This window comes from Podarcis erhardii (assembly GCF_964252035.2).
Source record: "Podarcis erhardii genome assembly, chromosome: 6".
Taxonomy (NCBI): domain Eukaryota; kingdom Metazoa; phylum Chordata; class Lepidosauria; order Squamata; family Lacertidae; genus Podarcis; species Podarcis erhardii.
Genome location: NC_138510.1, coordinates 74,489,681 through 74,503,370, shown reverse-complemented (window position 1 = coordinate 74,503,370; position 13,690 = coordinate 74,489,681). Strand labels below are relative to the sequence as shown.

Sequence of the window (13,690 nt, the reverse complement as noted above, 5' to 3'; positions counted from 1 at the left end):
CCTGGATTGGATTCATACATACTTAGACCCACTGAGTGCTGCCATCTGACTCTTCCCACTCTCCACTCATATTTTAAAGAGGGCTGCTTGGTTTAGAGAAAGGTGCTGCCATCTCTCTCCATGGCTCGTACCTCAAATGTTATAACTGTGCCTGCTACCCTACAGAAGGGAAGGTGTTTGTTTTAAAAAGAGAGCCAACATTCTTCTCCAAAGTGCCTGTTCTGCCACTTTGACTGAATTAGACAAGCAACACGGAAGATGCTTCGTGCACACATACGGCAAGCATAATTGCATGCCAGTTCCATTCTCTAAAGCCCACCCCATTTTCCTCCTCCCCTACTGGCACCATGTCATTTAAGGCTTGGGAGTGATGCAAAAACAACTACTGTTCTAGAGCTGAACCCAGTTGAGGGATTGGGGTTGGTTTGCATTTCCAAGACATGAATGGATTAAGAAAGTGAACTTCGAATATCTAAAGAGGTCCTCAGCTGAGCACCAACAGACTCCATGATGGAGCAAGGACCGCTCTGAACTGCATCCCTCTCAAGGTTCGATTTTGAGAAAGCCCTAATTTAGGCTATGGAAGTTGGACAGAACAGGGTAGTGTCCTTTGAAGCTTTTGTCCTGATTGGCTCAGAAATCATTCTCCATAATTAATCTGTACTTGATAAGCAGGAGCCCAACACATGCAAAAGAAACAAAATCCAATCTTCTCACATAGTCTGAAGGCCACATGAGACCACCAATTTCCTGAAGCTAAGCACTTAGATGGGTTAACTGCTCAGAAACCACACTTATAGCACCTTGGACTCCCTGGCAGAAGAAAAGAGGGATATAAATGCAAAGGGGTGGAATCTGTATTTTAAATAAAAGAATAAAGCAGGTAAAAAGAAGAAGCCAGCAGGTGTTCAGTTATCAAACAGCAGCTATGATGTAGCATCAGTAAGTCAATGCTTACAACATTGGTTCAATAAGTTTATTCTCTTTTCTGACATCTCCATAGAAAATTATGGAAGGCCTCTTAGCTATCAGCCACACGCTCCTGGGCCCTTAGGAAGCTAGCCTTCTTTTGGGCCACACGATCTTTCTTCTGGGCAAGGGACAACTTGGGACGGTTCCACCTGCAAATAAGAGATTGTGTTAGTGTTGCTGGTGCATTAAGCATAAGGCATGAGCCTTATGAACAATCTTTTTTAAAAAGGGAAAAACTTGACATCAACCTACTATTTAAAGTGCCACTCTACAGGCTACCATTGATTTTGTTTACCTTTTTAATCCATCACTGTGCCACTCAGGGCTATCTTATTTACCATGTAACATAGTCAGGTATTGAGAGGCAGTGACGTTCTTCCCAGGAACGTCAGATCATTCTAAACATGCCTGTATGCTATAACTCCAACAGCAAGTATATGACATCAATAGAGTCCATCCTCAGAAGGCAGGATTATTATAACTCTGCATCATATGCTTACAGCAGAGGACCTACCATGTCACTGCCCCCCCCCAAAAAAAATTCTGGGGTTATCAGTTCTGCAGTGGCTTAATTTTCCAACTATATTTAAATCTACCTGATGTGAGTCTTAACATGGAAGGGAAGGGCAAAGTTTTCTTATGTGGCTGCATAAAATAATTCAAATCACTTAACTGTAGCCAAGGATATAGTGCAGAGATGGGGAGCCCTTGTTTGCTGTGCTGAGAACCAAAGATCACCTAACTGGGACTTTTGAAATTTAGCCAAATACTACATGCGGCCCTAAAGCCACAGGTTGTTCACATGTATGACTGCCTCCCTCAAATACCCTTCAAGACCCTCAGGGAAAGATGGCCCCATTCCATCACTCAAGTGTTCACTGCTAGATTTGCTAATTTATTCCAAATACAGACAGGTCCACCAGGAATACATCCAAGCTCTGTGAGATTTACACTCACCACTAACTAAACTAGGTAGGCAAATGAACATGGCTGGGACACGTGAAAGCTTTACAAATGCCTGTGGGAGACTCCTAGAAAAGTAGGATATGAGGTGATTTAAAAGTTAAGATGACATTCCCAGAGCAAAAGGTGTTCTATTAACTTGAAAACTAAGCAACCACTATCCTATGAGACAATAACTTTCAACGTAGAATGGAAAACTCTGTTTGTCATACCAAAGAACACTAATAACCAATGCAGCCAAAACACCTCTGGCCTATGAAGCAGGCCAGAATGATCATACGAACTAAGTGGAACTGCTGCTTTTCTCCTGCAACCAAATTAAGAGCAGCCCATGAAATACATGTTAAGTGATAACGAACTGAATGAATTGTTATCAGTTCTGTTCTATAACTGCTCATATTCAAACTGCCAGTACTGCAATTTGTAAGATCCTTTTTTTTGTTTTGATCTACATTAAGCAGAGATCTTAAGGTCCATAAGCAGCACCCAGCTTGCAAAGGCAGAACTTCCTGCCGGGACCAAGCTCATGAAGGAGGCTGCAACACAGGAAGAGCCTTAGCAGCTTGGATGCAACCCTCAAGCCTAACACGATCTAGCCCAAGCTGTTAAAGCACATAGGGCTTTAACACGAAGCTTCCAAACAAGCCAAAATGTTTCTGAAAATGCAAATTCCTGCCACAAAACTAAGAAATCTTCCCATCCTAGTATTTGCCAATTTTCAGTGTTAATGCATTTCAAAAAGTTTCAGTGGCACAGCACTTTCAGTAACAAACATTTCTTTATAGCATATCATCTTGCAGGCGGAGAAAATGACAATCTCACCTCTTCTTTTTGACTTCCCTCTTGGGTTTCTTTTCGTGGACTGGATTTTCACGTATTCCAGCGTGGGCTTTTTTATACAGTTCTTCCATCTGAAATAAGGATTTTAGAAATAAGTTTGACATTTTGTACATGTTGACCAAAATTTACTTGCCCCCCCCCCTGCAATGTATTATAGGAAGTAATGTTCTAAAAATAACTCATATACAATGTCGTCATAACTACACATCCCAGAACTATTCTAGATAAGGAAACAGAAGGAACACACAAATCAATATGGAGTTCATGCGTATGACGTTTCTTCCAACATTTAAGTACATATAAAAGAGACCCACAATTAGAGGAACTTGGGACAAATTCACATTTGGGAGAAGTGGGAGGTGGGAAACACCTGTGTATGAACATCCATCATATGCACAGCACTAGTTAGTTTTTACAATTTTCAGTACTCAAGCAGGCTGGGACTGTTTGAACTAGCCTTGCATATCAACAATTTTATCTGTGAATCACAGCAAGAGTGCTGGTGCTTGATGAGTGACAACCAGCAAGGCTGGATTTAAGACCATTTCCTCATATCCAATTAGCAGTGCAAGAAAGAAGGAATTCATGCACCTCTGACTGTTCATGTCCAACTGAATTCCCAGCGCTTTCTGCCCCCTGCTTCCCAATCCAAGGCTACTACTATCAAAATGCTCTCTCATCAAACAGGAACTCCAAAGGTCTGAGCAAGCTTTGAGCCTTTTAAACAGCAGAAAGGAAGACAATTTAGGAGTTAACCAGGGAATTTACAAGCAGTCAGGAAACTGGACACGTATTTGCGGTGGATTTACAAATGGAATGATAGGTCATTATTTAATAAGATGTTTTCAGGGATGTGCAAAGCTCATAACACAGAGATACCAGGCCTGAGATCTGAAGGATCCCAGATACTTGCTGGTATTTTCCCATAAAAGTGTCTGTTGCCAGCAATATCAGTTCGACACAAGACACACTCTTAGTACTTGCTTTTTCAATCACTGTGAACAGCAAGCTTCTTACCATATCAGGCGTCACGTTGTTCTTTATATACTGGGAGAACTGTTTCTTGTAAGCATCTTCGTCTTCCTCCATCAAGTAACGCATGTAATCGGCAACATTCTGGCCCATGATGTGCTTGCGGTGGACCTCTGCATTGAATTCTTTGCTCTCCGAGTCATAACCAGGGAAACGTTTGGTACTGTGAGACATGAATTGAGGAACCCTCGTTAACATTTGGGAGAAAGCATTTCTTAAGCAAAAATCAGTCAAGACCAGCCAGAAATTTCAGCCGCCATCAGTCCCGTCTTGAAACACTGAGCTCTCTCATACACATGCCAAGGACCAACTACAACATGTTCAAGTCAGTGGGACATCATCACATAGCAGCCAGATTGAAGACAAGAAGGAAAAAAGGTGAATTATTAAGGAGGACTGTAATAAAGGGTTTTTTTGGTGGGGCAGCAGAAACGACAACCTGTTTTACTCTTCTGGGTATTGCTTGTACAATCTACTGCTGCTGTCAAAGTGATGAATGGTGGTAATTATCCTATGAGCCATATCTCTGAGCGTCTGGTATGTGGAAGACTGTGGTAGAGAGGAGGCGGCAAGTGAAGTCCGCAATGGGAATATCATACCCAGGGCCAAGTGACAAGATGCAGCAAGTAGCATTAAGCACCACCAATGGTGAAAGTTAAATACACTGAATTTAAATTTCAAAACAAAGACATCTCCATTTCTAAAGGAGTGTCTGAACTATCAGTCCCGGGGGGTGGGGGTGGGTTACCTGTGTGGAATAGAAAGACCACCATCCACAGCTCCTTTCAGAGCACCGAAAACTTTGTTCCCAGTGGTAGTGCGAGCAAGGCCTGCGTCCAAATAGCACGTAAAGGCACCAGGTTGCCCATCCACGCTTTCTACATTATACTCATCACCCGTCACTTCAACTTGACCTTCGTAGATCTTATCAAGGCCAAATTTGTTCAGAAGCTGCAACAAACAAGGCAGAGAGGTCTAAGTTCTTCTTCATAGATCTACTGCACTGGAGACCAAAACAGGCTTTTGGCGAAACATGCCACATATCATGAGACAGAAAGACAGGCAGTTTGCAACCCACTCCAAGGGTCAGTTGTGACCAGAATGGTAAGCTATTACCGTATTTTTTGCTCTATAAGACTCACTTTTTCCCTCCTAAAAAGTAAGGGGAAATGTGTGTGCGTCTTATGGAGCGAATGCAGGCTGCTCAGCTATCCCAGAAGCCAGAACAGCAAGAGGGATTGCTGCTTTCGCTGCGCAGCGATTCCTCTTGCTATTCTGGCTTCTGAGATTCAGAATATTTTTGTTCTTGTTTTCCTCCTCCAAAAACTAGGTGTGTCTTATAGAGCGAAAAATACGGTAATTTTAAAGACATTAACTCATGCACCAACAATCTTTTAGGAGTCAATCGTGCGCACAAGTGATTCTACAGAAGCAACTTTTTGAGACCACAGTCAGCAAAATGTTTTCCAGCCCATTTTCAGCATGGGATTTGCCATTTGGATAACACCCTAATGTGAGAATTCTAAGTTACTAAATTTAAGTTGAGCTTGCCATACCTCTACCACATACAATGCAAGGAAATCTTTAAAGCCATGGCTGAAAGGTGGGAGAACATAACAAGAACTACAGAGGAAGGGAAATAGAACCCTGCATTAAAGAAATTGCACTGATATAAGAATTCTGCGAAAGTAACTTTACTTTCATCAAGTACTAAGGAATAACTGGTGGCCGATATGCTGAAATGACAGAAGCACAGACGCCCCCCCCCCCCAAAACCCAACGTTCTGCCATCTTCTCTAACCCAGTATTTATTTCTTGCCCAGTTCATTTTACAAGGTGCCATCCTAATACATACAAAATCCCAGGTTTGTATTTGAGGACTAAAACAGAAATAGACTGGGTAAGTGCTGATGTGCATATCCCACCTCTTACAGACATACACTTTAAGCCAGTCCAGTACTATAAAACCCTAAATTTCTATTATTTGTAAACTGTGTGTCCAAATTTCTGTCAAATAAGCTGGTGCAGATGTTATTCTGATTTTTCAGTATAGATACATACCCTGCGGGCCAGCAGCAAGCCTGTGCAATAGGCAGCAGCGTAGTTGGTCAAGCCTACTTTCACTCCGTACTTTGGCAGCTCGTGAGCGTATGCAGCACAGACAATCATGTCGCCTTCAATTCTGGCATATGCGATCTGACAACAAAAGCAAGGTTAGTGGGCGACCTCCAACCAAACAGCTGCAATATTAATTCACTACAGTCTTCCCTCTGTTTGAGAGGAGTGCCATCAAAGTCAGCAGTCCTGTAGTGCCAACCTTCCCCCATGGTTTTTTCCCCAAACCAGAGTGTACCCACAATGTCTGTAAACACTGTATATCTACCTAAGAAGCATGAGTGAGTAAAGCACGTATCAGCAACAGCTAGATCTTTATCGGAATAATAAAACCTTATTAAAGACACTGACCAAATCATTCTCTCCCTTCATCATCTGCTCAGTTCCCACCTTGCCCCCTACCGTTGATCTATTGATCCTGCTCCTCCTTTCCCATGCCCTCAGAGGGACATGTTGAGACTCTCTTGACTGTGAAGTACTGGTACTTTAAGCCATAGACAAAGGGAGAATACACATACACAGTAGCTACAATAGTCCTGCATTTTAGTTATCCAACTACAAAGAATGGTGGCAGCAGCAATAAGGGCAGTTAGGCAAGTGCTGCTATAAGACCAGGACAGTTTGCCACTCAGCTTCTCATCCAGGACAGCTGGTTCCTCAGGACTGTATGGCACATGCTTAACCTTTTCCAGGTTTTCCAAGGCATTCCAATATGAAACTATAACAGGAGAAAGACTGCCAGTGATGATATACATATTTAGTCCATTTTTTTTTGCACCCCAAATTGCAAAGACTTTTGAACACTGTTGTCAAAAAGTAAGAGATGTATAGACTAAAGAAACCTGTTTCATTCATAGCTTTGGAAACCACTAGTACTTCTGAAGATTTACTTAGCACATGGCAATTTCCGCATGAAAGGGTCTACAACAGCAAGCCATCAAATGCAACTTTGCCAAGTAGAATAGAAGCATTACCACCGGACCTGTCTCCACTGATCATTTCCCCCCTCCACCTCTCCCCCCCTTCTCCCTAATGTAAGACATCTGTAGAAAATGTAACCTGAAAAAGAGACATCGCACATACTTTTGTAAACCAAGAAATCTTTAATAATTTTTTTTAAATGCAACTTTGCCAATGATATTGTAGTGAGTTTAAAAAAAAAAAAAAAAAAGCTGTCCAGCAGTCCTGTCTTCCAAATTCAGGTAAATTAAGCATAAAATATCTCACACTCACACGATGGAAGATCTACAGCTTTGAAAACCACTGACATACACTTATCAAAGATCAGAAGTTACACTCAAAATGGAATTCTGACAATTTCTGTGTCAGTCCTTACCAAATTCAGAAATGCAACACATGCAGTGTAAGTTTAAAACTGATTTTACACTAGTTTGTTATGGCTTCCTCAAAAGAACCATGGAAATTCTAGTTTGGGAAAGGCACTGAGAGTTATACTAGTGATTACTAGCCCTTTTGCAAAACTACAATTCTCAATGCTCACTTGTTGGTCGCCAAGCCAGTTAAATAGCCTGAGAAATGTCTAAGCAATTTGTTCCCTGCTTCTTTTCTACACGATTCTCATAAACAGGAAGGGGAACAGGGGAAGATTTTTAGAAGAACTAATAAAACAGTTAAAAGAAAATGCCACACGAAGATTTGTGAAAGAATAATTTCAACTTCACTCTCAGCATTTTCTACAGCCTGGTAGCTCTTTTGTTCCTAATGAAAGCATGCTGAACATTTTGAGATGCAACATGCATCTTTGTACAGAGAAGAACATCAGAAATTAAGTAGCAGAAAGCAGAGCTTGGAGTCAACTGAACCTGCTTTGTTCAATAAGCTCCTTTGAGAAACAGCCAAAAAGGAAACGTGGATATGCAATAATGCATATACCTGGCAAAGAATTCCAGGGGATGAAAAAATAAAGGGCCTATTTTGCTTATTTTAAAGATTTCTTCTTAGAAAAAACATTCAAGACACCTCCTCAAATTTATCCATTACCAAGTCTTGCTTTCCTACAAAAGGAAGTATTGTCACAGGATATGGCCTATTCTAGAGTTTAGAATAGTTTCTGCCTAAGAACTACCTTAGAAAAATACTAGGTTCTTCTCTTCCTTTATAAAGGCTTATGTACATGTCACATAGGCATTTCTATGAAGGAAATTTGTGAAGTGCAAAGCAGCTCTCTGCAGTACAGTCAAGGACAGAAAGGAGACCTTACCTGGCAAATGATATCTCTGTTGGTGACACGTACAATCATCCTATATTTAGGGGTGTTGTACTTGTTTTTATCTTGAATCACCAAACGTTTACGAGCATAGTAATCAGTCTTTCCCTCTGAAACAGAAAGGTGACAGATTGGAATGTATTTAGAAACTGCAGGTTCAAGGCCACATCCATCTAATTTATTGAAAGCTTGCCAAGAAATAAAACATACCTCTCCTTCTTCGGAATTTGACTTGATACCTCTTGAAGTAGGCCTTATTCTTGACAACTTTCACGAACCCCTTGAATAAATGCGACACAGAAACATTAATGTCAAAAATGTTTGCATAACAATCTTGCAAGTGAAGATAGCAGGAACTTAAGTCAACAAGGAGAAAAATGGAAATGTGTTTGAAAAGTGCACACACAGCCTAAAAAACACATATTATAAACTTAAGGCTTCTTTATGGCTGTGATGCAGAGGAAAGCAAAGTCTTCAAACCTGCTCAGTAGCAAAGTGCTTAGCACCCATTAATGACACCTTCATCTTCAATTATAAAATGCTTACTGTTTTAATATAACATGCCATTGAAAGTTTCAAAGCTTTCCAGAATCCAGTAACTACAATTGGACTACATAAAGCATTTATGGTAATGATGGGGAAAATATAGTAAATACTAAGTTTGAAAGTAGCAAGTAGCAAGGTGTCTGGATGGCAATGTGGAAATCAAGACTTCCCAAAACTGAAGGATTTATGCTGACCATCCACTAGAGGGGAGAAGACGTTAATAAAACCATCCCACCAACGCCTTGCCTTGCTTCAAAAAGTCATCACACCTTGGCATCATTACATTTTCCTATAGGCAACAACGAGACAGGTCCACAGGCCCTTCCCACAGGCCCTGGGTTGGGATGGCAGCTAAAGCTCTAGAACCTGCCTTTCGGCAAGTTACACACATGCCGGCAAATCCAGCTTTGCCAGTGACACGTATTTGACAAAGTCGGGATGAAACTGATGTACTGTAGATGTTTACACGCGGTGAGACATGTGGCTCTTCCAAGACAGTCTTTAAACGGGACCAAAGGGGGCATCGCTCTAAGCATCGCTGACCGCCCCCCCCCCCCGACACAACACAGCGCAAAGCTTCCAGAAACGACCTGCGCTTCGAGAATCTCCCTCCAATTCCCCGCAACGCCTTCAGACGACCTGCGTCTTGACCTGCAAGTTATCCATCACGCTTCCTCCCCACCCCCGCTGCCCGATCGTGAAGACAGGCCCGGAATCATGTGTGCACGCCTTGGGGGGGGGGGCGAATTCAGACACGCAAGGCCCGAACTCTTCGGCACTGCTTGCGCTCAAGGGCCGGAAGATTTTGAGAGGCAGCAGAAGAAAATGCAACCAAGTCGGAGCGCGGGAGGAAAAGGCGCTGTGCGGGCGGACCGAAGACGGGGAATGCAAACGGAACCAAAACGGGGGAACCCGAGGCGGGGGGGACCCAAAGAAACCGACCCGGGGAGGCGTGTTTGGGGGGAGCACCAGCCGCGGCCCTTCTATTGGCAGCGGCTTAAAGGTGGCTGCTTGCAGCCATTAGGCCACGCTGGAACTCGCTTCCGCAGCCGGGCCTGCCAGCTGCGCAATCCGAATCCATCCGGCCGGCAGCGGGCGAGGAAGCGGGCAGCCGGGGTTCGAGAAAGCGGAGCCGACTCTCCCCTTCCCATCCTGGCCCATTTGGTGCCGGTACTGACCATGGTTCTCGGTTCTGTCCGCTTTCGCTTAGGCCGGGGGCCGCGCAGCGAAACGTCCGCAAGCCGTAGCGCTGGGGGAAAAGGCCGAGCTCAGCGCGCAGGCGTTACACGTCACTTGGCCGACAAGGCAGAGAGAGGTTCCCCTACCCGCCTGCAAAGGGAGGGAGCGCTGCCCCCTGGAGGCTTGGAGGGGAAGTGCCCTCATCCTCTCCCCCCGCCCCGCCCCGCCCGCCGCTCGCTCTTGCGTCCCTCTTCCTGCGCCGCCAGCGATGACGCCAATCCATGTCGTCGGAGCTCCTGGTGTCCTCCGCCGCTCTGAGTGTGACGGCAACGCGCTCAGCAGAAAGGCGGCGGGTACGCCACCTAGTGGCGCCGCGGTGCTAAGCAGCTTTGGCTCATACATTTCAACGTGGATTCTTCATACCCAGGACGGGCATCATGTGGCCCTCCAGACGCTGCTGGACTCCAACTCCATTCAGCCCCAGCCAATGCTCAGGGGTGGTTGGGAGTTGTAGTTCAGAAGCATTCAGAGACATGAAGGTTCCCTCAGCTGTATGCTATTTGCATTTTTTTAAAAAAAAAATTGGCATTTGAGAACCACATCGTCTCTCATTAATGCTCACTCTCTCGATGGGAGCATTGCTGGGAGTGGGAATTATATTCAGGATAATGTGTTTGTAAAGTTCAGCCCATTTCACAGAGAGGATGATTGGTTGACCTTTAGGGACTTTCCTCCAAACGAACATAATGAAAGAGCTGCCCCCTTTTTAATGGGGTCCCTTGATCAAAACTGGGAATATGTGTCCCATTGTGCTGCTGGAAGAAGCGGAGAATAACTTCCAGCAGCAAGAATGTGTCCTACTCTTTTGCTGCAGAAAACGTCTAAAAGGACTTTCTTAAAAAGGGAGGAAAAATACACCAGTATCTTACTCTTCGATTAAAGAAAGCCATATGTGGTTAGCCATATGTGGTTGTCCCATTTTATAGTCATATCAACCCTGTGAGGTTGGTTGGGGTAGTTTTTGACCCAAGGAAGGCTGCTTCCTCTCAATGAGTTTATGTCTGAGGATGAATGGATCTTCTCTGGCCAATACTGCACTATTCCATAACAGAACCACTCTCCCAGCAATGCTCCCCACCTGTCAAATGTTAGTTTGTATGCTTTTAGAGACAGTGATCTATTGAGGGAGGAGGGTTTTTTAAAAATATTATTTCAATTATGTTGATAATAAAGTAAATATACAACACACAAAAATATACTACAATATAAAATAAATATACAATATGCAAACAGTATGAAATAGTAGAAAAACAGAAATCGAATCCTGTGGTCTCCTGACAAATTTTTAAAAGTATGTTTTATACATTTGATTCATTTGCACTGGAATTATGAAGCCTGAGCCCATAATTTCAGAAAGTTCACTGCTGATGCAGTGCTGCTTAATCCAGTTTGAGCTGGGCAGGACTCCTATGCTCAGCACCAATCCAACTCACTAGTAAATTTCAGGAAAGTGAAATGAGGAAACAGCTAGAGTCTCTCCCCTATAGACAACAGTAATTGTGACGTGCCCATGAATCACAATGTCCCTCACAATAGTACAATATATCCACCACTCATAACACTGTAAGATTTATACTACATCCAGTTGTGAAGCTATTTCAGTGCTGTACATCCACCAGACATGATACTCTGCCCGTGCCCCATTCAGGATGTTGAATCTATACTGTAGTTTGTCACACTGCCACATCCATGTTACATTTATAAGCTGAATAAGGTAAAGGTAAAGGACTCCTGGATGGTTAAGTCCAGTCAAAAGCAACTATGGAGTGCGGCACTCATCTCACTTTTCAGACCAAGGGAGCCAGCGTTTGTCCACAGACAGCTTTCCAGGGTCATGTGGCCATCATGACTAAACCATGTCTGGTGCAACGGGACACTGTGACGGAAGCCAGAGCGCACGGAAACGTTTACCTTCCCGCTGCAGCAGTACCTATTTATCTACTCATGCTGGTATGCTTTCAAACTGCTAGGTTGGCAGAAGCTGGGACAGAGCAGCGGGAGCTCACCCCTTTGCACAGATTCGAACCACTGACTTTCCGATCGGCAAGCTGAAAAGGAAATAGCTGCCCTGCTTAGTGTAGTCCTCTCTTGTTTAGAAATACTTCAGGAGTTGGCTAAAGAAGGACCGAACATTTTTTATGTATGCAACAACGGCAGCAAGGATACTCATCGCAAAAAACTGGAAAACTCAAGATCTACCCACACTGGAAGAGTGGCAGATGCAGCTGATGGACTATATGCAACTGGCCGAGATGACTGGCAGAATCCGAGACCTGGGAGAAGAGAGGATTGAGGAAGACTGGAAGAAATTTAAGATGTATTTACAAAAACATTGTAATTTGGTTGAATGTTAAGAAGGATGCTAGATTATAAAAAATTGGCCACCACTAAATTAGATTTTGAATTTGATGATAAGTGAGATTAAAGAAAACATAAATTTTATGGAGAATTGCTAGATTATACTTAAATGAGTGGATATAAGATCGTAAACAAGTTGATAATTTGCTTGGAAAAACCTTTTAACGATGTAAATGGGAGCGGGAGACGCGAGGGAGTCCAAAGAAGTGATGAAACTATGTTTGTGACAGAAGTAAGATTGTTTATTATTTGTGCATTTATATTTAAAAACTTTAATAAATATTTATTTAAAAAAATATGAAAAGGAAATAGCTGCCCTGCTTAGTGTAGTCCTCTCTTGTTTAGAAATACTTCAGGAGTTGGCACGTATATGTCAACCTCCTGCCCAAGCAGGTATCCTGTTCAAAAGTCTAAGTCAAAATTTATAAGCGTGTTCAGTAGAAAGAGCAATTTTGCAAAGGAAAGAAATAGGGTTACAGGATTAACAAAGCAGGATTGACAGGGGTAGCCTACTAACAAGGATGCCGCAAAAGGAATCTAAGTACTGTATTCCTCCTCTCATCTCTCTCCTTTGCAGAACGTTCCACCACACCAACTGTTACATGGACTATTATTAAGATGGTCTGAGCAGAAAGACCGAGACCACAGCAGAGTCCCAATTCTTCTGCGGAGAAACTTATCACATAAACATTCTACATGTAAGCCTACCAGCCAGAAAGAGGTTTCTACAGATCCTGTTTGACCTTCCTGTAAACCCACTTTATAAAAGGGCAAGCAAAAATGATCAGGCAGCTGGAGCAAAGCCTCTGTGAGGAAAAGTTACTACGTTTTGGGCTTCTTCCTTTTTGTTGTTGTTGTTCAGAAAAACAGGGAGACATAATAGAGGTGTACAAGATAACTGTATATATGGAGTGGAGAAAGCAGATAAGGGAGAAAACCCCTCTCAAAATGCTAAACCCCAGGGACCCTTAAGTGAAGCTGAATGTTCGGAGATTCAGGGCAGACAAAATACACTACTTCTTTATACAGCACCTAGAATTTGCTCCCACAAAAGGCAGTAATGGCCACCAACATGGACAGTTTTGAAAGAGGACAGGACAGATTCAATTATCAATGGCTACAAGAGCCTAGGAGACTCACCGCTCTGGTATTGCCTACTATAATAGTTTAAAACAGTGCTGTTTTGCTCTCCTGTGCAAGCAAAGCAAGAGAGGTTATCACATAACAATGGTATTACGTTGATTACCTCAAGGGAGATGAAGTTGTAAATCATTATCACAGGAAAAATGTAATACAATCAAGACAGCATTCCAGTAGGCATGTCCTCTGGAGATAGGCCCATTCAATCAAGAGTCTAAATTTAATTATAGTCTTTCAAAGACTGTACCATGGCTCTCC

General features: G+C 43.0%; 1 protein-coding gene across 1 annotated transcript; it reads right to left on the bottom strand.

The window, feature by feature from the left end:
* Window positions 1-962: 962 nt before the first annotated feature.
* Window positions 963-10,032, bottom strand: RPL5 (ribosomal protein L5). Its single transcript, XM_081866145.1, has 8 exons — window positions 9,874-10,032; window positions 8,360-8,429; window positions 8,144-8,259; window positions 5,869-6,003; window positions 4,556-4,758; window positions 3,793-3,970; window positions 2,758-2,846; window positions 963-1,121 (listed from the first exon to the last, which is right to left on the bottom strand). The coding sequence occupies exons 1-8, from the start codon at window positions 9,874-9,876 to the stop codon at window positions 1,022-1,024; spliced, it is 894 nt and encodes a 297-aa protein (XP_081722271.1). The 5' UTR covers window positions 9,877-10,032; the 3' UTR covers window positions 963-1,021.
* Window positions 10,033-13,690: the final 3,658 nt, after the last annotated feature.